The sequence below is a fragment of the Onychostruthus taczanowskii genome, unplaced genomic scaffold (assembly GCF_017590055.1).
Source record: "Onychostruthus taczanowskii isolate IOZ18803 unplaced genomic scaffold, ASM1759005v1 scaffold8, whole genome shotgun sequence".
NCBI lineage: Eukaryota > Metazoa > Chordata > Aves > Passeriformes > Passeridae > Onychostruthus > Onychostruthus taczanowskii.
In genome coordinates this window covers 14688857-14714362 of record NW_024505892.1, presented here as the reverse complement: position 1 = coordinate 14714362, position 25506 = coordinate 14688857, and the positions used below count along the sequence as shown (strand labels likewise).

The 25506-nt window shown below is 39.3% G+C and overlaps 1 protein-coding gene across 6 annotated transcripts in view; it reads left to right on the top strand.

Annotated features, from left to right (window-relative positions):
• PHACTR2 (phosphatase and actin regulator 2) overlaps positions 1-25506 on the top strand; it is a 70383-nt gene that overhangs the window by 23831 nt on the left and 21046 nt on the right. For 2 of the 6 annotated variants that reach the window (XR_005954061.1, XM_041424041.1), the window contains exons 2-5: positions 3560-3727; positions 9530-9610; positions 12409-12567; positions 22625-22858. Coding sequence is in view for 5 of the 6 variants with exons in the window: in XM_041424041.1 (XP_041279975.1) it covers positions 3560-3727; positions 9530-9610; positions 12409-12567; positions 22625-22858 (642 nt within the window). In the remaining variant the exon portion in view is untranslated. The other 4 variants (XM_041424042.1, XM_041424043.1, XM_041424045.1 and 1 more) reach the window with 4 other exon arrangements.

Genomic DNA, 25506 nt, shown 5'->3' with positions numbered 1-25506 from the left:
CATTTGTAGGAAAGTCAGGGTCATCCACAGGCTGATCTAATCTTCTCTGGCTGCTCACAAGCTTGAGGAGGGGCTGTTCTTTTTGTACATTTCATCTGATTGACAGCCCATGTGGCACGATTTGGCTTTGTAGCATCTCCTCTAGCCTTGTTGTTGGCCTTTTGCAGCAAGATCTCCTCATGCTGGGACATCGATGTGCAGGATTCATATCCTCACTTCTTGTCCTTCTTGTGCACCTGGCTGATCCTGCAGCTGGAAAATCTTCATCTAGGGCAAAGGACTGGAATATGGTCATGTAAACTATGTGGGTGCTATAGCCAGAAGTCCTAGTGTCAAACATATTAATAATGTTTATTGAAGACAATAAGGTGACTCACTGGCTTTTTGAAGAAGGCAGGACTTCAAGACACTATATACACAAATAATAGAGTAACACAAGTCAGCAAGCTCCTCTAAACCTCAGAGAGCTAAGATGTTTCTTTTCCCCTCAGTGAATATGTATAATGTTTATAATGGTTAATAGAAGGTATATAAGGTCTCTGAGGTGAAAAACTCACCACTTTATTCTTAAGTAGTACATGGCCTATAAAGCAAATAGTGTGCATCTGAAGCATCAGTTTCCTGTGGAGTGTTTCAAACAAGAGGAGTAATAACTTTTGTAAAAATCTTTTATAAATGCTCTGAAATGACATTGCTGAATTGTGGGTTTTTTTCTAAATAGCTTATTAATTGATAAAATGTACTAGCTTGTGAATATATATGTATACACATAATGTATGTACTTTTGAATATAAATACGTTCCTTTTTCTAGACATATTACTTTATCTTAGATTATTTCTAAAGTTAGTCTGTGATATCTGGCTATGCTTATTCCTTCTTTTCAAATACGTATTTCAAATGAGGGGATTGGTACAAGGTCCATGGATTAGTAAATTCCCAATTTTGAACACTTGTTGAACTCACTAGATAAATCAACTCCTTGCCTTTTATTGTCAGAAGGAATTAATGCTGACATCTGTTTTCAAAAGTTTCAATCTTCCTGAATAGAATTATTTTCCATGAATTTCATGTATTTGCTCAGTTTGAAGCAGACAGATCTCTGTAGCTAGGACGAATATGATTATTTTGGAGTTACCAGTTTTCAGCAGAGGGCAGAACAGGGACCAATGCAAATCTGTATTTCTCTGTGGGGAGCTATTGGAGCCCTAATTCTCCTCCATTTCTGCTGCTAGGCACAGGGCGAAAACATCTAGATGAGGTTTTTGTGGAAGTGGTCTCCTGCAATGGGCTGTACTCCATGACTCAGGAACATTTGAAAAGATCAGCTTTCCACACCAGTAGCACAGCCTTTCTGAGCCACTGGAGAGAAGAGCATGGGTTTTGCCCTGCTGCCTCAAGGGTGGGTAGCTTCTCACTCCACTGAGCTGATATCTCACTGCTGCTGCCAGTGAGACATTGCCTGGCTCCTGCCCCAGGACAGGACTCTACAGCAAACAGATCCTGGTCTCTTTTCTTCCTGGCTTCACTTCTGAGTATTTGGTGCTGATTTCACAGAGAAACCATGTGTTTCTGCATCCCATAGCACTGTGGGAATCTTGACTGGGAGGGACTGAGGAGGTTACTTGGAGCAGGAATGTTCCTTGACAGTAGGTGAGGTCAGCCCCAGAAGGAGCTTTGGAGGTTTGCCTGGCTGAGCCTTCACATCCTTCCAGGACCTGTTCCAGTGCTGCACTACCCAATTCCTGGTGGTGTTTTCCTTACCTCTTTTACCTGGCTTTTCCTGGCTGCAAACTGTGGCACCCTTCTTATATCAGCTGGAATTGCAAAGATAAATTTTGCTCTCTTGTCTTTGTACATACACTCCAAATAACTGTAATTCTCCCTTAGATCCACAATTTCTAGCAGAGGCTTCTGCATTCCTTAGGGGACTGCACTCCATAGGCAGTGTCTGTAAGCCTGGATAAAAGTGCAGTCCCTAAATTCAGGCAAGGCACCCGTGCAGGGCTCCTTGTGCTGCCCTATGCCTCTCTGCAAAGCTGCCCTCTGCCTTTGCTGATCTTGTCATCTCTCTCCTGGCTTCTCAGGATGTGTTGCAGGGTATCTGCTTCATTTTCAGGCAGTCTCCTTTTAAATCTCTCTCCTTGTTCTCCAGGGCTCACAGGTGAGGAAGTTTATCACTAGTTTTAACTTCATAGAATTCAATGAAGTTATACAATGAATCTTTCTTGCCAGTACTTTATTTCAAAACATTGGAAATAAGGTTTCTTGGACCCTGTTTGCATTACATCAGCTTTCTCACAGAAAAGATTTTTTTTTTTTTTTAGCATCCTGGATCAATCTAAAGCCTAGGACAAATATAGGATTCATTAGATGTCATTTGTCTGAGAAACAGACAAATAGAATAATAAGAACAAACAGAATAATAAGATTGCACCATGATATTATGTGGCTGAATATGTATCTTTTTAGCAGCTAGGTCACAGGACCAGGACTCAGGAAGCTATTTGGCAAACATAAAATTAAGCACTTAACAATTCTGTGCCTCATATTTTCCATCTGTAAAATGGGGACATTGGTATTTCTTTCTTTGAATAGCATTTCTGATTTAATGATCTATGATTATCATTACTACTGTTCAGAGTGGCATCATCTCTGTTCCAAACTGGTTATAATTAGAATTTTTAGATGAATAAAAGCAATTACAGAGCCTATATGCCACAAACAGTTAAGCCTATGATTAATTTTGTGTCTCTAAGTAATGGCAGTTACTTTGTTGCTCATAGGAGTAAAATGCAGCACATTGGAAGTGTTTGCAGGACTACAAATGGAAGGCTTTAAGAAACATTAATTCTTCAACAGAAATAAATAATAGTAGATTTCTTAGAGTAGTTTATTTTAACTGTATGCTACAGGATGTTGTGGGATGAGTCTTAATTGGTTCACGAAACTCAAAGTTTGCTAAGTATTGACTTTTATATCTTTCTATATGTTTTTGCAGTAAAGAAATCCTTCTTTAAGTTTTGGCTCCAGTTCAAAATCTTATTGTTAAATATGCTTTGTTAGTAAGAAGCCTGACTCGTGGCAGGCTGTGCTGGGAAGGACTGATTACCAGGGATATCAAACAGACCTGTTCCCATTCCACTGCCAGAAAAGTTATCTTTAGAGTTTGTTTAAGAAAGGATTAATTTTACCCAAAAGAAACAGTTTATGTTTTCACATTGCAAGGTTTTTGTTTTCTGTGTGATGATAGCTCGTTATTCAGCTTCACCAAGGATTGGGAAAAACTCACCCAAACATATGTTGGAAGAAATTCTCCTGTAGTGACAGAAAACCACTGGAGTGTGCAAATACACCAGATGAGCATCACGAGATGCAAGTTCTGGACAGCTGCAGTTGTGGTGCTGAGAATCACTGAAGCCCAGGGCTGCCTTCTGGAACAGGAAAAATCCACGTTGATGCACACACAGCCTGTTGCAATCTGGTAGTGCAGGAGTTTAGCTGTTGGGTACTATTTTGTTTTCCATCCTTCAGTTACTTTTATTTCTTTTCTTTATACAGTTGATGGTTTGGACAAGGCTTCAATTGCTAACTCAGATGGACCAGCCCCAGGATCCCAAACTCCACCCTTCAAGAGGAAGGGCAAACTCTCCAACATTGGCAAAATCTTTAAACCTTGGAAATGGCGGAAGAAGAAGACCAGTGACAAATTCAGAGAAACATCAGCAGGTATTTCTGTGGTCCTTTGGTGAAAAATAGTAGAAAACACTGTGATGGTTTTGCAGGGCAATATTTGAAAAGCTCTTTGAGCTTGTTAAATGGCAAGGATTATTTAGGCATTTGACATACAGAAAAACAGTTTGATCCTTGGCAAGGAAAAACCGAACCTTGTTCAGCTTCTGCCTTGAACCTATCTCCTAAAATACACAGCTGATTTGTTTACTATGCATATCCTCAAATATATTGGAAAATCTCTCTGTCCTCCTGGTAGTCAGTGACTTGAATTATGAAACAAACCTTGTCTTCGTGGGGACAGATGTCTGGGGGAGAAGCAGATGTAGCCATGCCCAGCAGAAGAACGAGGATCAGCTCTGCAGCCCCTGCCTTCAGAGAGGCTGCTCTGGCCTTTCACCTCCCCACTGACCAGGATGGAGGATGGTCTGAAATCAAATGCTGTGATTGAATTATATTCTGTCTGAAAAAGAGGGATACTAAAGGCTGGCATTTAGTTAGCCAAACATAGTTGTTTGGGGCCACCTGAGATGCTCTGGGGTGTCCTGGCTGCTCTCCCAGAAGATTTGATATCATATTTGTCATCCCTGTGCAGACAGCTCCAAAACCCTGGGGCATCTGAAGTGGCTGTAGACATCCATGTTTAGAAAACTGAATGCCACCCTTCATATATGTGTGTGTGTGTGTCTTTGTGTCACTGCTCTAGCCAAACTTTCTCTACAAAAATTCCAAAATTATGGTTTGGGATTCAAACATTTGATGTTGTGGTTTCCTAAACTTGAATCTAATTAGATTCCAGTGAGCTTCTGTGAGATCTTTATATTCATTGTCACACTGCAAGCCCTCTGTCTACTGTCCTCCAAGGCTATAGGCAATGAAACCAACACTAGTCTCCTGAAGTGTTTTCAGTAGGCTCCCCTGAGCTCTTAGAGGTACACTGCTTGACATTTTAAATCCATACCAACCCCTGACAGTTACAGCAAGGAACTCTATAGTTTAACAACGAAACTTCTAAAACAAACTTTTTATACACAAAAAGGAAAAATAAGCCATTTTCTCTGGTGTCTTCGTCACTCCATATGCCAGCTGAAGTTTTGAACAGATTTCTGAGATCTTCAAATCCTTCTTTCTGTCCTTTTTATCTTTTTTTTTTTTCATTTTCCCACATACCCTGCAACAAACCCCCCACAATTCCTTCTCCTACTGCAATAAAAAATAAAAAAAATTCCCCTCAGTCTGATATCTCCTTCATTGCTTCCCATTTCCTTCAGCTTTCCCAGTACTTTTATCATATTGCTAAAGCAAAGTTATTTCTAGTTAATGATTCTTGTGTTCTGCAGCTTCTCCTGGATAGGTGTGTGATTTTATATACGACAAGTTCTTCAGAGTAATGAGCATTCATAAGCTGTGTATACAGAGATTCCCTAAACTTTCACAATCTATTAGCATGTGCTAAACTGTTATGCCATTAAATAATAATGCATGTATAATATTAAAATTATTTTTTAAAAAACTAATATCTGGTAAGTTCATGTTAAAGGTTGTATTTCTTATGTTGTACTGTCTTTCTTCCGAGGGCCTGAATCCAGTCTTGCAAGCATGACACCTCAATTCTTATAATACCAAGGCAGAGGATGTGTTATATTTCTTTTACAAAAGCAGGAAATTAAGCACAAAGAAATTAAGGTCAACATTTTCAAAAGTGCCTCCTCAACTACTTATTCTACTTAATTTGCTGGTCTTGTTCATGATGTTGTCGTCCCTCAAGATACTGAATTGCTTTTAAACTGTTCATGGATCACTTATGTTTGTGTATGTGCTTCATGTGAGGCTGGAACTTGAATTGAGAAGTACTCTGAATTGCATTCATCCTGCCTTAGATGGTAATTTCAGGGATGAGTAAAAATAGTATTCCTTGTATTTCTTGAGGAAATAGACCCAGGACCAATGGAGACTGGGAAGAGGCATTGACGTGGCAAGCTGCCCCTTGCTGCTTGCTTAGTGACACGGCAGAAGAAACTTGCTTATCTGACTTGAGAAGGAAATGGGAAGACGTCCATTCAAAATAAAAATCCTACAGGATATCCTCTTCCTCACGCTACTCAATCAGAGGTGTATTTTCATTACCAAGTGGGGGCTGTGTGTGTGCCTGCCTCTTACATGCAGGAAGCCCATTTCCTGGCCTGGGACCATGGGAAAGAGCACAACGATCCTCATCTATTGCTAGTACCCTTAACAGGGCTTCAGCGTGGTAAATCCACATACAGCTGAAGAAAGGGTTTCTTCTAAAACAGAATGTGGGATATTGGAAGGAACCCTCACTACTTTCTCTGGGTCTTCAATAGGCTTTTTGAAATAGGTTCATGCTATGGCCTTGCCACGACATGTACCATGGAGCGCTTTTTGTCTTAGGAGCAACTGGAAGATGTTCGTAAAGGAGCAAATACCACAAGCATTAAAAAGGAGGGATGTTTAGATATCAGATGTTAATATCTGTGCCAATGTGGGAATGATGGTTGGGATTTTCCCCTTTAGCAATGTGTTTTCCATGCTCTATCTCAGAAAGTCTGTTATTTGGGCACTGGCTGTATGCTTTTTGCCTAGAGAGCTTTCAGAATCAAGGAAAAACAAACATAAAATGCCATCATCTCAAGGGTTTCTCTCCTCTGCAATGTTTTGCTGCAAAGGAAAAGACAGCAGTTTGTGTCTTGGCACAAAGTAGATGCCACTTCAAAGCTTCATTGCAAAAGTATATACAGAGAGGGATCAGAAGGCCATTTTAGCTCTTACTAGGTCAGAGAAAAATTAATAATTGGAATTCTCTCAAGCTTCACTTAGAAGAACAAAACTAAGTACTGGAGGATATCCAGACTCTCACAGCACTCTTCAAGTCAAAGAACGGGTTTTCAGACTGCCTGAGGTTTGCAGCTGCTGACCATCACTAAGCAGTCTTTTTTGTGGGGATGAGGAAGGGGAGAGAGAGAGAAGCTGCTTTTTGAGGTCAACTGTTCCCATTATTAGTGTTACTATTATCTGTATTGGGCAAAAAAGCAAATATTTGTGAAGGGGAGTAAGATTTACTGGAGTAAATGAGGGCTCCGTACAATACAATAAATTTGCAACCTTTCTGATGGTAACACCTGAAGTCAGGGCAAGTTCTGCTGCTGGCTGCAGCAGGAGAAGGATTTTTACCTGGGATTTTCTGATTCTTCTGGATCATGAGACTGGAGACTGCCTGCCTGCCTCACCTCAGCCTTCTTCAGTAGGCAAGGACTCATAACCAGTTACCCTCGCAGTCAGAACTGATGTCTTTGTAAAAAATCTCAATACTTACATGTACACAGATGGAAAAACTGTTCTTCCCATTTTATTATTGCTTAAAGTTATAAGAAGATTTGTACTGATAGTTGGTCAGCTGGTCACTCAGCCTAATTGCACGGAGTTTTAAGAATCTCAAAGCAGTCTGCTGAGCTAATTACTTTTGGCTACTGTTGTGTTTTTCAGTAAGCTCTCCTAAAATGATACAAAGTCAAGCATTCAGAAGTCAGGAAATGTTTGAATGATGGTTCTGGGTGACAGGATGGTACAAAATACTTTTGTATTTTAAATTACACATTTACTGTGTAAATGTGAAATATATTGCATAATCTAAAATAAACCAAATATGTTGCATAATGTGCAATAAACCATAGATTATTATGATGAGTCCACACTCACTGAATAACACCCACTATAAGTTCCTAAGTTGGCAGGCTGCTCATTCCTCTTATACAAGGGGACATATTTTTGCCACTTTGATTCAAATTAAGATTCTGCCTTTTTCTTTGTACTAGTAATGAGCACTAGCTTGATTTTTTTAAATGTTCTTTCCATGGGCCAAATAGTGTTTAAAATAAATTAGCTTTTCAAGCTGAATTAATTGAGCTTAATCAGTTTAAATAAAACCACCAATCATGGCTAGCATTTTAGAAGATGGAGGACTGGGACTTAAGCTTCTTATCTGTTCACAAATTTTCAAATATGTGAAATGGGGATAGCTATGTCTCAGGGTTGTTATGAAACCTGTGTAATTTATGAAATGCTTTGAGGTTTTTTTAGTCTAGAAGTGTAAGGGGTTCATGCCTTTTAATGACAATTGGCATTTCCCATGATAATTAATTCAATACAGTGGTTAATTCAGTGTTGTAGAACTGAAAAAAATATCATTCTGCAAACTAGAGAGAGGCATTGAGGGGGGAAGGTCTGAGTCAATGTTCTTAACTTGCTGGAAAAAGCATTATTGTTTTCAGGTGGCATTGAGTTGTCCTACAGATATGTAAGAGATCATCTCATTTCACTGTCCCCAAGAAAAGAGATGTAAAAATGAAGCAGAAAGGACAAAAAGAGTGGGAATTAAATAACATTTATAATAGTTATAAAATAATAGTAATAAAATAATAGTAATAAAAACAAATAGTAGAAATAGTAATAAAATAACATTTAGAGTGCCAGCAACAAGTATAAAGTGCATATGTAAGGTGCTCATCCTTCAGGGCTGTGTCAAAGGACATTTCACCCTGCTTGTGAATGCACCTGCTCTCTAGAAGGACCCAGACACCCCATCCATGCCTGGCCACATAGTCCTCTGTCTTCATGACCACCCATCTCTTTTAAAACAGTATTTAAAACAGTATTTAAAACAGTCCCCTACATGAAAAACTTTGCAAGCCTAGAGTGTGTTCCTGTGCCAGTGTATGTGACAAGGCACATGCTTTAAAAAACACAGAGAAATACAATTTCTCTTCCAGAAACTGGAAGAATTTGTGAGTAATTTAGGTGTGGGACCCAAGGCAGCCTAACTTGATCAGAGTTCAGGCTACCACACTCTCCCCAAGGAGGCTAGCTGGTATGAGGTCTGAACTTCACATGGATTTTGATGTCTGTATGTAAACAGAATCAGGATGGGAGACTATGACACTACCTTTTCCTAACAGGGAAGTCAGGACTTTACAAGTGATGCTGACATTTTGTGACCATTATGCACCATGGTCCCATGGATCATCACAATAATCTCCCAGGTCACTGCATCAGTTTGAGGATGGGATGCAATGTGGAGCTATTCTGTTCTAACATCTGTAAATGCTTTTCCCTATAAAACTATTCAGCATTTTTCCCATGGGAAATAAACATAATAATTAGACTGCTTCGTGCCACAGTCTTGGGGTTTTTTTGACCTAAAACCAGGATGCTGTATTTCTTTTCCATGAAAGTCAACCAGCATCAATCGATGCATATGTTATTTCCTTTTAGAACACAACTTTCTGGCTTCTGTTAAAGGTTGTTTTTGTTGTTTTTTTTTTTTTTTCCTTTAAATAGCTTGCCTGTCACATGGGCTACTCTGCGAGTTGCTTTCTCTGAGCAGGGTTTTTCTCACTACTCAAAACCTGTACAAAGCAGATGAAGGTATCTGCAGCTGAGCTACTCAGTCTAGTCAGTGGGGAAAAGGTACTTTTACATGTTAAATGCCTATGCTAGGAGGAGTTCAATTTCACCCTGAAAATACCTTTTTCCACTGACCATAAAAGAAGCCTCAGGAGAGGCTGAGCTGAAGGTGTTGGATTATATGAGTCCCCACTTTCTGTGCCTGAAATTGCAGGGCAATATTTTCAGAGACCGTCCAAGAAAACCCAGACAATTTCTTCAGCAGAACGAGAGGAACCAAGAGTTCTTATTCTATAAAATAAAAATGGTTCTCTACACTTTTTCACAATGATCAGGAGTATGAGAATAAATCTATTCTTAACTGTGCTTTTTCTTTAGTGTTGGAAAGGAAGATTTCGACAAGACAAAGCAGAGAGGAGCTGATAAGAAGGGGAGTGCTGAAGGAAATGCCTGAGCAAGGTGATAATGCATTAACTAGAATTTAGCTACTAAGCACTAAACATGTATAATAAAGCCACTGTTGCACTGTTTCCATATAGTATAAATAGGTATGAGGAGACCAACTGAGAAGTGTGAGAGCTAATTTGGGCTACCTGAAAACTGAAGTTAAGTCAAGGGATTTGTGCTCTGTAACTGCTTCTGCCATAGGTGCCCCAGCTGACCTCTGAAGTATTTTAATGTTCCCTGTAAATAATGTGACTTCTGTGGCTCCTGCTTATTGTTTGCCAGAATTTTTTCTAATTAGTGATAAATCTATTTTTGAGTCAAGGTCTGCTGTCTAAAGCCACTAGAGTATAAAATGAGAAATTTTGGCTGAAAAATTAGGGGCTTTGGAACCCAGAAAAAAATCAATATAATGCATTTCAGTTATCAAAAAGTACCAGTGCTGGGATCATATGGATCCAACCACTATCACACAATCACAAATGGCATCAGCATAAAACAGTGGGCAAGAAATCACTTGTTTCAAAATGCTCTAAGGTTTAGTAACTGGCATTAGCAAGATTCTACATTTTGAAAAGCATGAGTAAGCCAAAGTAGATACTTCTTTGCTACATCCAATTATGTTTCTAGTGGTATTCTCTCTAATAATCTTCATCTTTTATAAATATAGATCAAATGAAAGTCAAGTGAGTAAAATAATTTTCTGTAGCTTAAATTAAACCATTTGTCATTTTATCATGGAGTCTAAGAACTCCACATTTTCCAAAAATAATTTTCTCCTAAAAATGGTATTTTTCTCTGTGATCTGAAGAATCAGTAAAGTATCAGTGTGTATGGGTTGTATCATACCCATAGATACTTAGAAGTAAAGGGTCTGTTTGTTGATGTGTGACATCCGTGTCCATAACAGAGTTTGGCTAATTATCAGGCTATGACATTCAGCATGGCTGGCTTCTGCATTTGTCTCTGCTACTGTCATTGTCTTGAAACAAGACTTGTAAACTCTCCATACCTCAGTTTGTCCATCTTTGGATTTGTTGTGGGTTTTGCCACGTGCTTTACTGGGGGACCTGTGTGATCTTGTCCTTTGAAGGTTGTAAATTGTATTATTGAAATTATTACCACTTAATGAAATGTGGTAACTTCTCTGGTTGATTACAGTCTGAACATAAATACTATAATTTGTGATAAAAGTATGAATACTTTGGTTATCAGTATCCTTGTCCCTCTCTTCCATTCTTAAAGGGAATGGGACTTTGGGTTCCTTACAGGGATCGAGCAAAGTGAGAAAAGGATATAAATATGAACAATTTCCTCTTCTTCCTCCCATGTCAATCTGGTCCGTGTTATCTTCATCACATTGTGTTCATGTTTGATGAAAATCGTAATTTTTAAGGACATTTTGAAAGAATATGGGGTTGGTTTGAAGGTGCTAAAAATAGAGAGGTAGGAAAGACAGTTAAGGAGTGTGAAGGTAGTTAGAAGGAATGACTATGAGGATGAAAGCTAAAAGAGGAAATTACACGGATACTTGAAAGGTGAGAGGTAAGAAATGTGAAGAAGTGACAGCGTATCACATGGAGTGAAGAAGAATGAAGTGGAAAGTGGCAAGTGCCACGTGGAGGCAGGAGGTGTTTGCAGAAGCAAGAAGAGGTGGCAGTGTCATCTGTGGAGGCGGAGAGGAGAGAGTGGATTTAAGAAGCCCTGGAAGAGAGAAGCTGAAGAAACTGAATGTTGCAGTTAAGGTAAGTGCAAGTGTCAGCTGTAGTAAATTAGACAAAGTTAGGAAAGCAGAACTCATTTTTTACAAATCAAGTTGATGTTAGTGTGCGGAAGGTGATGAAACAATCACCTGAGTGGGAGCACCCAAGGTGGTAGGACAGAGGCTACATAATTGTGCTGAAACAAGGGAAGTGCCAAACATCCAGGTCTGATAGCACACAGCAAGGAAGAGAAGTGGAATTGCCACAGTTAGTGAAAAATCAATGGGAGAAATCAGAAGAGATGCCATGTAGATTTGCTTACTTTTTGGATTGACAGCAAGTGAATCCTGCAGAAAGAAATTACCAGAGAAGAAAATCAGCAGCAACTTTAAAGTGCATGGAACAGAGAAAGCTGTAAGCCAGCAAGAATAGCACTTTTCAGCAATAAAGAGACAAATAGGGGAATAAGGTTTTTTTCAGAATCAGAAAAACTCTGAAGCTGAGCTAGTCTGGGTAAGTGAGTAAAGTATCATCAGAGCTGAGGAAGAATTTGACTTGCAGAATTTAATTATGATACGATGTATGATACAGGAAGACTTCACATTGGTTCTTAAGACTGGATGATGTCTTTGTAGCATATTTTTATATTAAATAAATGGCACATACATTTTGAGAACTTATGTCAGAATTCCTGGCTCATTTACATGCTGAGAGTGCATCACAGTACTTCTGCAGCTCTCCCTGCCTCTAGTCCATTTTTGGAACATGCTGGAACATGTTACAGCTTTGTTGTGGTCCATGCACACGTTTCTTTGCTCTGTAAACCAAGCTGCAGGGATAAGAGAACAGAATGCTCATGAACAGACATGAAGAAGGAAACCAGCATGGACTTCCAAGCCTACTACTGCAGAGGTGTCTACCTGAAGAACGTGAAAGCCTATAGAGTTTCTTTGCAGAGTTACTTTCCAGAGCAGATCCTAGATCCTGATCATTTCAGTAAGTCTTCCTGCTTTTCTTCCACAGAAGCTTGAAAGCAGAGAGATGCTGTGTGTTGTAAGTAGGTGCTAAGTAAGAAGTTAAACTGGGCAAAGACTTTAATTTTCATTTCAGATGGTGATGTAACAGTAAATTTTGGAACTTCAAATGGACACACTGTAGCCATTGGTGAAGAAACCATACAGGAAGAAAATGTGGTAAAAGCCAGTGGAAATAATGGCACTTTATCAGAGAAAGCATCAGCATCAGAAGGAAAAAAAGAAGATCAGAAAGGTAAATTAACGTATTCTTCACAGATTGTTTTTTGCCTACTTTAAATATTAACATGTTCTTCCACTAGCAACTATACATGCTGTGAGTTCTGTCCTGCCACAAGGATGCCAGCAGAACCTGCTGAGAAGATAAGACTTGTGAAACACCAGTATTCCCTCACTGGTAGGCGTGCCTCTTCCTGTGTATGTGGTAAGGTAAATAAAGAGAAGCATGATCTGAACATCACAGTGCATGCAGGGAGGTTCAGTTTCTCAGTTCACTGTGAGCCTTTCCTTGTAGCCACGGCCAAGCTTTGGTGTCAGATTTTCCTCTTATGAAAGTACATATGCATCACCTTGCAGCATCATTGCAGAAGTGGCTCATGGGTTGAATGTTCAAAAGTGTTTAAGTCACTTGAAAACCATCTACCATTTTGAATATAAGTTCAGCAACTCATTCCAATTGGTTTTCATGGAATCTTAAACACTTGCAGTCCAGCACTTCACAAACATTCAAGGGGCTGTGTCACTACTGCAAACAGAAACTAGGCCATATATGGAAAATAAAACCCACTTAAAGTGTTTTCTGTAGATGAATTGTAGTAAATACTGGTAAATATTTAGCTTTCCCAGTATCCATCTTAATTTTGCTACCTTTACTCAGATCTACCTGAGTTTGACTCATAAATGAAATATAAAGATTAGTGTGGAATCACAGGAATTGAACCAATTTTATTTTCTTTCTCTACCATCTTGAATAATGCACCACTTCTTTCCCCTGTCTAAAGTGTTCTTAACTAGTATTTAATTTATTGGATTTTCCTAGCAAAAAGAGCAAAGATACAAAAGATCAAGACCTTCATGGCTGGCTGAAGCCATGGAGGCAGGACAGAACAGCCTTTCCAATGTCTTCAATCAAACTCTACCTAGTGATGAATGATCCTCTGGAGGTTGAGAGGGTCAGGTCAGCTAACACAAAAATTTGAATTCTTCTCAGAGCTACGTAAATCACTTGACTATGTAAAAAGGGGATAGATGTCCAAGGAGAATCTTATGAGATTTCTAGTACTTCCTGTCTCCCAACAAGGCAGAAATACAAGATTAGCCTTTGTAATGACATTTAAATACATCTTTCTTTTGGTGCCAACTAGAACCAGATGTGTATTGGGTCAAGGGAAAAGAGTTATAAAAGCCATGGAAAACTCCTTTAAAATGGTTCAGTTTAACTTTGGGGTTAGATCAGACCACTTATTATTTTGTGCATCACTAAGTACAGTTTTTTGGAATTGTCAGGACTTGGAAGTTTTCCTAAGGTACAGTTTATTATTTTAGAAATACACATTTCTAACTGTGTTGAAATCCCCTCTAACTGACTTTGCAGAATGTAGAACTCCAGTGAAGCAGGAGAGGCTCAATATCTATTTCAACATCTTATTAGATTCTGCACTCCCTATATATTGTTTTGACCTTATGGGGAGAAATTAAAAATGATTGCTGTACAGGAGTAGACTCAGTACAAAAGAAAGTACAGCTATCACTCCAGTGCCTCTTAGAAAAGTGAGACTATATGGAGGAAGGAGAAGAAAAACAAAAGAGCAAAATTGGTATTCTAGGCTTCACTGAATCTCAATATGAGCATCCAGAAGATGCAAAGCCCTGAAAGTATACTTTCCTCTTGCACCTAAACATGAAGTTCTCCTATGAGTTAACATCTTGAGTCCTCTGAAACAAAAGGAGATAGATTTATGCAGAGAATACTCTCCCCACAAAAGGTGTTAAGGATCCCTTCCACGCATCAGAAAGTGTTACGCTGTAAACCCAGTACAAGCCACCCCACAGTCATTGTGAATACACTTCACAATGTGTTATTGTGTTATGTCACACAGTTATTCTTTATTTATAGCACACTAAGCAAGAAGGTGAGCCAGCCTGTTGAACTCAGTGGAAGTGTAAGGCCCACAGCATCTCACCTGACAGATTCATACTGGGTGATTTTTTTATGGCAGATACAGTAGGTTTGCATTACACCCACAACCACTGGCAGAGCAAGAAATCCACAGCTGCAGAGTGGAGATTTGCTAATGCTTACAGAGCATCAAAATCAGAGCTGAGGCAGGAATACTCAGCTCACTGTCTTCTGCTAAGACCAAAAAATGTGCTGGTGCTCCAGATCACAACCCTCCATCATGAGAACTGAGATAGGTGGATTGAACACTAGCTGACAATCAGGAGTAATGGCTGCAAGAAGTTCACCTTCAGCGAGGCCAATGTGAGGCTTCTAAAGTCATGAACTCTTAGGTGGAAATCTTGAAGGAAGATGTGCACACCTGCCATGTTTGTGAGACCCAAAGACAGGATTAATTCCTGCTGCTTAGTAGCACAGCGTTGTGCTACTAAGCAGCACCAATTTCCATTTCCAATTCCCACTGAATCAGTTTGCCAAAAAATGCATCTCAGCCCCATAAAATTATAAGGTTATTTTTAAATGCTCTTAAGAAATTATGGCGGTCTTAATTTGCCCTCTTGTTCAACTGGGTCTTGGAAATGGCCTTCACATATAAATGTGATGACTGCAGGAGCCAGAAGCTTGAAAAGAGCAAATGGTACAGGCACCTTGTGATAGTATGGTGAGAGCTGGCAGCAACAGGTTGTAGAATGTGGAATATATTAGAAGTTAAAACAAGTTAAAGGAGGAGAGTTTTTTCAGCATGAATTATGGAAATACAGTATGCACAGGGCAAACAATAGGCTCAGCCATGCATATAAAAATGAGTAAAGCAGAAGCAAGTGAAGAAGACAGCCCCTGAAAGCTGTTCCCCTTGCTGCCAGTCAGTTCCATAAGCTGTGTACCCATCTGCTGCCTATCAGCTCACAGGTGCCTTTTATATGTGGTGAAAAGTTCTCTTGGGCAATTTAATAGTATAACTGTTTCTCTTTGTAGTAATGATGACAGTCATACAAGCAGGGTGTTTAAAAGAAAATTTCTCCTTTATGGCAGGATGATAAGAAACGAGTGACAGTTTAACATAAAGCAGGTAACTGATGGATAAAGCCTTGCTGTTGAATAATCAGAGAAATCTTTTTCTGAGACCATTTATTCATGTTGTGCTTGTACTGGGCTGACTTCTGAATTATTTTATTTTGACTAAGGAAAGTCACTAGCATCTTTTGCAGTAAATAAAGAGCTAAACTGTGGTTATTTTATCTGTGAGCCTTGCAAGGGATGCAGAGCATTAATGTCAAAGAAGGCCCTGGGTATCTGGGCAGCAGACTGAAATCTCCCATTGTGCCTGGGCTCCTGAGCCATTGCACTGGGCTGCAGAATCCCCAGCAGTACCCAGAGCTCCACGTTCCATGTGGGGTCTGAGCATTGCAAAGGGATCTAAGGAGCCTCTCTGCCTCCTGCCCCCTGTAGCAGTGTTGGACAAGATCAAAAGCCACATCAGTAGAATAGGTGTCAAAATTGTCACTGTTTGCCTCCCTGGATAGCAGGAAATAGTGTGGTGATGCAGCATGTGTGCTGCACATGGTAAAGCCTCCAGGTACTGTGTCAGAGATGCTTTTCTCCTTTCAACCCTCCCAAGATGTCTCTGGAACGCGAGAGAACCCCTTATTTGTATCTGACTTCAGTTTGTAAACTTCAGTCTTACTCATTTTTGTCAAAGCAAGCTAAATCTTTTCATGATTCTTGCAGATGGTTCCAGGTTTCATAGTTAGCTTGGGATTGAAGAAGTGAAAGGCTCAGTAACCATCAGCAAGATACTGCCTGGAAAAAGCAATAAGTTCTGTTTTGCATGCCATCAGTCAGGTGTGTTAGGTGCTGCTTTGATAAATAATTGCATTGCAAAAAGCCAGAGCTCTGTTACAGGTGCTGTGGGTGATATGGGGCATAAGCTTCTGGAATGTTCCTGGGCCATTTATAAGAGATTGATCTTCTCAGGTTTCCTCATGTCTGAAGTAGACATGATTAAAGGAAACAGTTTTTAGTCCTGTTTCAAAATGAATTGTTGGGCTACATGTGCATATTTTTTTCCCTGGAGGCTAAGTCTCATATGAGAGCTGGAAAATGTTCCAGGCCTTAGTATGTTGGGTTTACAGGTTCTTTCCTCTATATTTTGTCTGCTCTCCTTAAATCTGCCATTAAATTTAATCTTCCCTTTTTCATATGGGTAACCAAAGAAAAGAAGTTTGCAGGCACAAAATCTGGTCTTAACAACATGCATTGTTGCTTTCTGATGCTTTACTTTGTCTACCAAGGAATGGTCTTCAAAGTCTAATTTTCTAGGTTCCTTTTCTCAGAGATCTTTTCTTTATTTCCCCAAAGCAGAACAAAACCTGTTTGAATATAAGGTAGTAACCTTCATCTTCCAGGGTCTCAGACAAGAGCCTGCTTTGTCTCAGAAGATTAAACCTGCAAAGCAGTCACTGTGAAAAACTAGGCAGACTTTCATCCCTCTTGTGTGCCTAGCTGGCTTCCAGCACTCCTGAGCTCTGCAGATCATTGATATGAGCAGCATACATAAAAGGTTGTGGGCTTTCTTGCCTGACTCCCTAAGAATCTCTCACTCCAGCTGAGCAATTTGCTGGCTAAAACCAGTTCTTCTAAGAATAGTATATCTTCCATTCATCACCTGAACTATGTAAATGAGGCTGAATCCAAGTATTCTTAAAAGGAAAGCTACTCTAGATAAAGCTGTGTTTGGCCAGAGCCTGTCCACTAAGTCAGCAGGGCTGGCTCATGCTGGTAGAGTGACGAGAGAGGCACAGGCTTTCACCCACAAAAACTGAGTGCCTGAAGAAAGCTCCTGACTTGTAAAGCTGGTTTGTTTCAGTTTTTTTCTTTTATAGGAAAGATATCCTAATGTGACTCCAGAAATAAGATTGTGTACATTTTTTTTTTTTAGGAACTAACTATTCAATTATTTGTGTATCTTTACAGAAAGTGTAAGAGAATGTAGAAGCCTACATGCCTTCCACCTTCCAAGACTCTCACAGATCAGCTGACAGTGAATATGTCTTAGGCATTCTCTTTTTTTTTAGCAGCTTACTTCTTACACAAAGATTGAGCAGTTAAAAATGTAAAATGATAGTCAGGGGGTTTTTTTTAATCTTTTTTATCTTGAACCTAATGCAAAATACCTGAATGTGGTTGCTTTAGGTGAGATGTTACACCTGTCCCTTTCTCCCCTCCCCTATTTTCTACACTCTGTTACAAGGCCTCTTGCATTTGGTGCTGTTGAAACTATGGAGTCAGTAAGATCTAGAAGTCTGCAAACGTGCAGATCTGCGTATCCATCCTCAAGAAAGATGAATTCAAAACTGCAGAGAGAGCTGCAAACAGCATTGTGAGACAGCTGTCCTGGTTCAGTGTAGCAAAACAGAGCCCAACAGAGCCCAAGAGAGCCTGAGTGCATTAGATGAATGTTGCCAGTTGGTAAGCAGCCAGGAGAGAGCATGGCTAAAGGACAATGCTGGCACAGGTAGAAAGGAATAAACAGTGGATTGAAATACAGTTAGAGTGGAAATTAAAGGAAGCTTTCTAACAATTAGAATGGGTCTTTTCTTGAACAGAATTTTATTAGCAACAGCAGGAACAAAAAGTGGAGTTGGTTAAATCTGAAGTTTATGAAAGGATTTGTCTGGGTTGACCACCTGCATCAGCACAATCAATGAGTCAAAAAAAGTGACAAAAGACACCTTGTCTTGTCCTGTGTCCCATGTTCCTGACTGACAGCTTCCTGGATTTTGATTAATCAAAACACAGCTCTCTGCATAGTCTGGAAAGGAAACTCATGATCTGCAAAACTCTGTAAGAGTTTCATCGTGCAGGGAGTCATCCTGCTGAAGATAACAAACTTACATTATTTCCAATTTTCATTTCACATAGTGTTTCTCCAGTGTGTTGTGTTCATCCTCCAGGAGGAGGGTGCTTTGCAGTGGATGGAGATCATACACTTGTGCTGCTTTTCTGTGAGGTAGCTCCATGACACTGCTCGAGCTGTACAAACAAAAATACCAGTTCTGTAGGACAAAATCCTCAGGTAGAAAAGCTCTGGCCTTCTGTTCCCTAGAAGTTGACGGAAGAAAAAATTGTTATATTTTACAACCTATCCTCTGAAAGTATGCCCAGCATTTTCATAGGTTCATTTTGTTCAGAATTTGCAAAAGGTCCCACTTGTATTTTGCAAAATAAGTAATCTGATTTTCTAATGCATGTGGCACACTGGCATCTCTCTGAAAGTCTTTTAGATTTGGTAAGTCCTCACAAGAGCTGTTGTATACTGAGTACTTTGTAAATCTGACCATCATTTAGCTGTTTACATGAGAACAGAGCTTTGTTAAGAGTCTGGCCCCAATCACAATTTCTGGAAACAAGAAAATCTGGTTTGAAAGTGAGGTTTGTTGAAAATCTGGCCTTTGGGAAATTTATTCTAAACATAAACATATCATCGATCCAAATGCTGAATGAGATATTAACATTTGCTTTCCTGTAAAAGAGGTAATTTATAAGCAAGTTGCTTTTACAGCAGATATTTCCATCAAGGCAGCAGTGGTTAAAAGATATTCCTATCTGATGTGTTTTGGAGACCTTTTTTAAAAGGTCAGTTCTGGATGAACAGATGTCTAAATTAAGAAAAACAACAGCAATAAAAGTGTGTTGCAGCTGGTATTGAGGTACCTGGGGGATTGGTTTGAACAAATAGATGGGTCTGAACTGATTCAGATGCCTCCTTGTTTTTGCAAAAGAAAGAGCAGGCATGAAGACCGAGGGTCCATGTTCAAGCAGAATCATGTTAGGGAGGTACAATTACAACATAATTGTATCTGTAGCCATTTACAGACATCAGACCATCTCTGTCACTGTTCAGGATCAAGCCCCTCTTGCAGTTATTAGTTATTTATATTACTACAGTGTTACTGTATATACCAGCCATTTATTATAGTATCTTACATAGATGCAGAAAACCACAAGAATTTTCCAATGGACTTGCATTTAAAGAAAGGACATTATGATTAGGCACTGGAAAACAAGAGGACACCAGACCAGGATAAAAAGCACAATAATGGCAGCCTATATATTGTCCGCTTGGCATCACAGAAGAGGGGAGTTTAACGGAGGACAGTCAGTGAATATTCATGAAGCCTGAGGGTCAGCAGAGGAAAAATAATGAAAAGCATCTGCTTCAAACTTGGCTTGTCACTGTCAAAAGCTGATATAATGGACTGGTCAAGTAGGAACTGGAAATCTCTGTCTCAAGTAAATGGGAAACTGTACCATGGGCAAAATCAGACTGACAGTGAGATAAGAACATGGAGCTTACAAAGGTAAAAGCAACAAAGCCAGTAAGATGCCAGGAGGAACAGCATGGTCCAAGAGAATAACCTCCACCACAGATTTCCTTCTGGCTGTGAGTAAAAAGAAGGTTCACTGGTAACCAAGGGGCAGTCAAGACTGGATGAGATGTGTAACTATCTGAGCAAGTAGGATGCAGCTGTGCAGGAGTCTGCCAGTCTTTGGAATGAGGTACTTAACACTATGAAAAAGAGCTGTCTTAGACAAAGACAGGGTTCCAGTAATGGCAAGGCATTTCTGTTAAAATAAATGCTATATAAATTGCCAGTTTTAATCACCATTTAAGTCTGCAAGCAAGAACTTTGATGTGAATGAACTGCTACGGTTTTGGTTTTCAATTACAGTTTTTTGTTATTTTTCTAAAGAAAAATGGAAAATTATAGGTTGTCACTAGGATGTGTTTATTTGCAACTAAATAAAGCTTTTATTTTGTACCTTTTTTTCTGATTCAGAAGATGAATTCTGATATACATTATCTAATCAGCTATATAGTTTAGTGTAGATTGACTGTATTACTTTAGAATATAGTGAATGCTATGTTACTTTTTCTAGGTTATCTTTTTCTTTTATTTTTAAAAATTTTGTCTAATAATGACCTGAAACAAAACACAATAATGGTATATAAGTAAACAAGTTTTAAATTCTTTTTTACTAGTAAATAAAATTTTAGCATTATGGGTCTTTAGTTAATACATTTAGCAATGAATTGTTTACACTTATTATTTCTGATCATCATGTCCTTCAGGATCTTCAAAATACAAAATCATATCTTCTCTTGACATGTTTGTTATTAATGGGCTTCAGATTTTAAAACGTTCTGCTTTTTCAGAATTATATCACCATTTCAACTTTAAATGAAGGTAGGTAGAATTTCACAAGGAGACCCTTTTCCTGCAAAAGAGGAGGTCAAAATGTAACAAATAAGCATGCTTCTTTCTCCGTCCAAAGTCTTTCTGTGGAAAACAAAGAGATGGTACAAGAATCTGTCCTCAAAAAAAATCTGTTTGAAAGTTGTAAAAGGTTTCTATGAGATGGTCCTTTCAAAGCTTTAGCAAAAGCATATTGGTTTATAATGGGCTGGAAATAAAGGAGGAAGACACTGGACAGTTAATTCCTTCAGTTCATGAAGACACATGTGCACAAGTTGCTTTAATAACTGCAGGTGATGCATGAGGTTCCTGTTAACAAGCCTTAAGCTAGAATTGGAAAGGCTTTGTTTCTGCGAGGAATAATGTCTTTGTTGTCTAGCACATTATTTGTTTTTCATCTACTAATCTTAAAATTAAAATGTGTTGCTTAACTCTTGGGAATCTTTAACATGGGAAAGAAGAGAGATGAAAATGTCCATTTAATGTGTGTTAAGAGCGAGGCTCTAATAGGAACATAATGCAAGAAATGAAATGGTTTTCTCTTGAGTGAAAAAAGAGACTGTTAAAAGTCTCTGCAGTATTTACTTGTCTTCTTTCTTCCCCAGTCACAATTTTCAGTAGCATGCAAACAAAGCCTATATGATTCTTATGGAATGCTCTTGGTTCTATAATATCCATTTTCAGAAAGGTGTGGGAAGGCTATCTTGAGACAAAATGGGCATAGAATTGGTTTAATTGAATAGATAAAGATTCCCATCTGGGAACTTCAGCTCTTGCACCTGGGAACACCAAGTTTTACAGCCATAGTGATAACGTTGCAAAATCACACATTGACTGGAAATGGCTCACCTACATTAATATTACAGCTGGCATTAGGTATGCACTTTTGAAATTAATTTCCTGGTCATCCCCACTAACCCTTGTTTGGTTTGCAGGCTACAAAAAAACCAGGGTTTTTTTTTGGATGAAACTAAGACAAAAGATGCACTCGGGAACTTGTAGTCCCTCCACCACTGGTCATGCAATGTACAGAACTAGCCTGAAGAAAGTCCAAAGTCTCCTGAAACGCAGATTGTGGATATTGGGTCCTAAGTGCTACCTCTTTCACTCTGCAGAAACATTCCTGTTGCACAGCAGAATGTAGATAAAGACCAAATTCCTGCTGACTAATGAACTCTAGACTCTTGAAAGTGCAGTTGTGTAACAGTATCCAAAGAACCTGCAGGACGGGAGAGCATTTTCGTGCCAAATGATAGCCTATCTTATTTAGCTTCATTTGTTTCTGAAGAATAAAAATACTCTGAGGAAGTTACCCAAAATAAAGCTGCTAAGAGCAAACAATGTGCAGCTCAGAAGAATGAGTTGCTTCAGGGGAAAACTGGGAAAATTTCCTCTGTGTAGCCATGTGCAAGCCTGTGGCTGGGAAAATGGCCCTGTTAACATTCAGCTTCACATGAATCTGAGTTTTACAGCCTGTTGATTTTAGGGTGGGTAGGGTTGAAAAGAAGCTGAGGAGATTTGTTAGAGAAGTAAATAGAATTCCCTCATTTCAATAGCATTTAGTTTGAAGCCAGCACTTTCATTTGGGATACTGAATGTAAAGGCTGATCCTTGGACATCTAGAATAGATGAGTCTGAGAGAAGTTCCAGGTAAATTTTTTCTATGAGAAGATCCTGAATTGAGGTGAACAGTAATTTTCTTCTGAGGTAATACTGCATTAAGAGGCAGAAAATGAAGTCTCTCCTGATTCCCAAGAGCCCAAGCAGCAGAAGTAGTCACTGTTTTGAGGCTTGCTGTTGAATTTACGTGGTGTATGTCTGTGTCAGTTGGCTTCTGTTCACTTTCTTACCCATAGAGAGCACTGGTCACTGCCCAGAAATACCGACATCCCATGCTCCACCACTACCTAAGCCTAAGCCTAAACATAAAAAAGCTCCGCTACCACCAAAAAACGCCATTGCCGCTTCCACTACCACCAGCCATAAGGGTAACGAAGCACCTCATGCTAAAAAAAAGGGAAAGGCTCCTGCTAAGCAGCCTCCTCTCCCGCCGCCCAAGCCAACGGGTGCCAGTGCAAATCGAGAAGCTGGTGAGTACTGCCCGTGCAGTGCAGCTGCGGTGGGTGCATGTGCATGGGGCTGCTTGCCGTGGTCTTACCGTGACTCGTGCCTTCGGACATAGCAGTGTTACTGAGGAGCATGCCATGGATGTTTGTAGAGAGCTTCCAGCTGGGCAATGGTTCTGCTGGCCACAAACGCCCCAGGCAAACACACAGACCCCCTCGCTGTTGAGTGAACCTAGATACAGCACCGAGCACATCAGAGACGGCATTGAATTCCTAGTTCAAGTGAAAATGATCCAGAGAATCAGCAAAAAAATGATCCAGAGAATCAGCTCAAGAATAAGCAGGATAGAAGGTGAACCAAGCACAACTTACCCCTAAGTAAAACTAATTTGGTATTGCTGTAACTTTCCACTGGAAGTATCAGCTATTCCAGTTAATTCGAGAATATGACAAGATCACAAAGAAATTAAGAATAAAACCATGAAGGCATCTTAAAAGGCTGTTGAATAGCAGTTGGTTTAGCTGACCAAAAAAAATGACAGCCATTAGAAATGACCAGGCTTCCCTCAGGTGCTGTGATTCTAAGTACATACTAGAAATGGAAAATATCAATCATCAAGCACATAGCACATGTATTTATCACCACACTATTACATCAAAATTCAGCAGTGATGCAAGATTAAAGGTTATAGGTGGATGCTCTTAAGGTACTGATCGTGAGTTTGAATGGTTGCAGTGATCAATCAAATTTAAATGATCAATGACAATGATCAAAATTAAAACATACATATATCATTTGAATACAAGCAGTATTTTGATGAATGGGCTCCATATATGTTTTGGCAAATTTATACAAGCCCTGTGTTTTCAGTCTCTGTCTGTCTTTCAAAGCCCTCCAGTCCCTCCAGTTTTCCCTGCAAGTATTTCTCTTCACAGCTTGTACATTTTGGCACATTTTGTATTTGAAGCATACAGAAGAGGACTGTTTGAAAACATTGCAAGACTTCTAGAATTACAATAGTAACTTTGCCATAAAATATTCATTAACTTGGTATTAACTGTCCCTACTACATCAGACAACTACAAGAATAAACATTTTGAAAATCCAGAATTTGCTGCTTGTATGTCACATGCAGCTCTTCCTAGGTGAAGCAGCCTTGTAAGAACAGACCTTTCAGAAATAAAGCAATCCATCACTAAATAAATAAATAAAGAACTGTTTATACCAGTGATTGGTAACAAGCTGTCAGGTATCTGACTTTTTAGACTAAAATACATTCAGGTTCCAGATTTGCCTTCCATTAGCCTTGCTGAAATGTCAGCCAGTGCTTGCAGACCATACAGATGTGAAATATATCCACGAATATCCCTTATTCTACTGGTAATTTCTTCCAACATTAAAAACATACTGTGTTCATTCAAAGTGGGGCAGTACTTAATCAGTGGAGCTGGTTTGAAAGAGTGTTAGTACAAGAGGTTTGTCAGATCCCCATGAAAGTGAACACATGATGCAGCCAGCGATCAAATCTCATGAAGGAGGAGAGGAATATGAGTAACAATTGAGCCATGGCTCTCCTGAGGGCAGCACAGCAGGTTTCCATACTGAAACAGTGGAACTGGGAGAATGGGACTTAAATGTAGGCATGGATGTGTGCCAAAAGGCAAACAACAGCCATTAAATTTTTCATTTAATCAGAATTCAAATCTTTTACTGAAAAAGAAGCATGACAGAAAATTGTCAGCCAGCCCAGTCAAAAACAACAACAGCAATAGCACTTTTGACCCATGTGGACACATAGGGGGTTTTCTGTGGGAGAAATCTTTTAATTTTCTGTGTCTAATTGCAGGTTCTGAGAACAATGTAAGGATTTTTACAATGGAAACATGTTTTGACATTTTCCCAGCCACAGTTGTGTGGTGATATATTTGTACTATGCTGCAATTCTTAAGTGCAAGCATGTAACTGGTTCTGTTGACCTCCAGCCTGTACCAGCCTGTACCTGAAGGGGATCAGAATCAGAGCCTTTTCTTTCTACCATCCACCTACTCATTAATATTTCTGTTAAATAATATGCAGTTTGGAACCACCATCTATTTCTATTGTAATTATGAACTTCTGCTGATGCCATTTTTCTGCTTCATTTTGTTTTGCATGTAAACTGAGTGATTTGTGCCTGATGAGGGAAGGTGAGTGCAGTATCAGTTGATTCAGGACAGTGCCCTTTACAGTCACCTGGCAGCACAAAGAGGAACAGGGATTTGCCTAAAGTTTCTGTAATTTTTTTCAGATATACTGAAAGCTTCACAGCTCTCTAAATATTTTTAAACCATAACAGCTGCAGAAGAGAACAGTAAAGTGTCTTTGGAATTAGTTTCCGTCTCCTTTGAGAACAGTCTCACTGTGAAAACGGATTTTATATCGTGAACTTATTATGGCCAGTATCTGCATTTTGATTCTCTCCCAATCTGCTGGGGGCTTGTTTTTTATTTGAATGCTTACAAGTAAAGTAGGCCTTTCAGCAGATTTCAATTACAGCTTTCTGTTTTACTCAGTAAGCTTAGCCAGAAGGCTGCTATATAACTTTATAATCTTTCATTTGTTCTCTGGAAGTTAATGAATTTTTAGAATTACATCAGAAGTATTTGAGTCAGATGCATTTTGATGAAAAGGA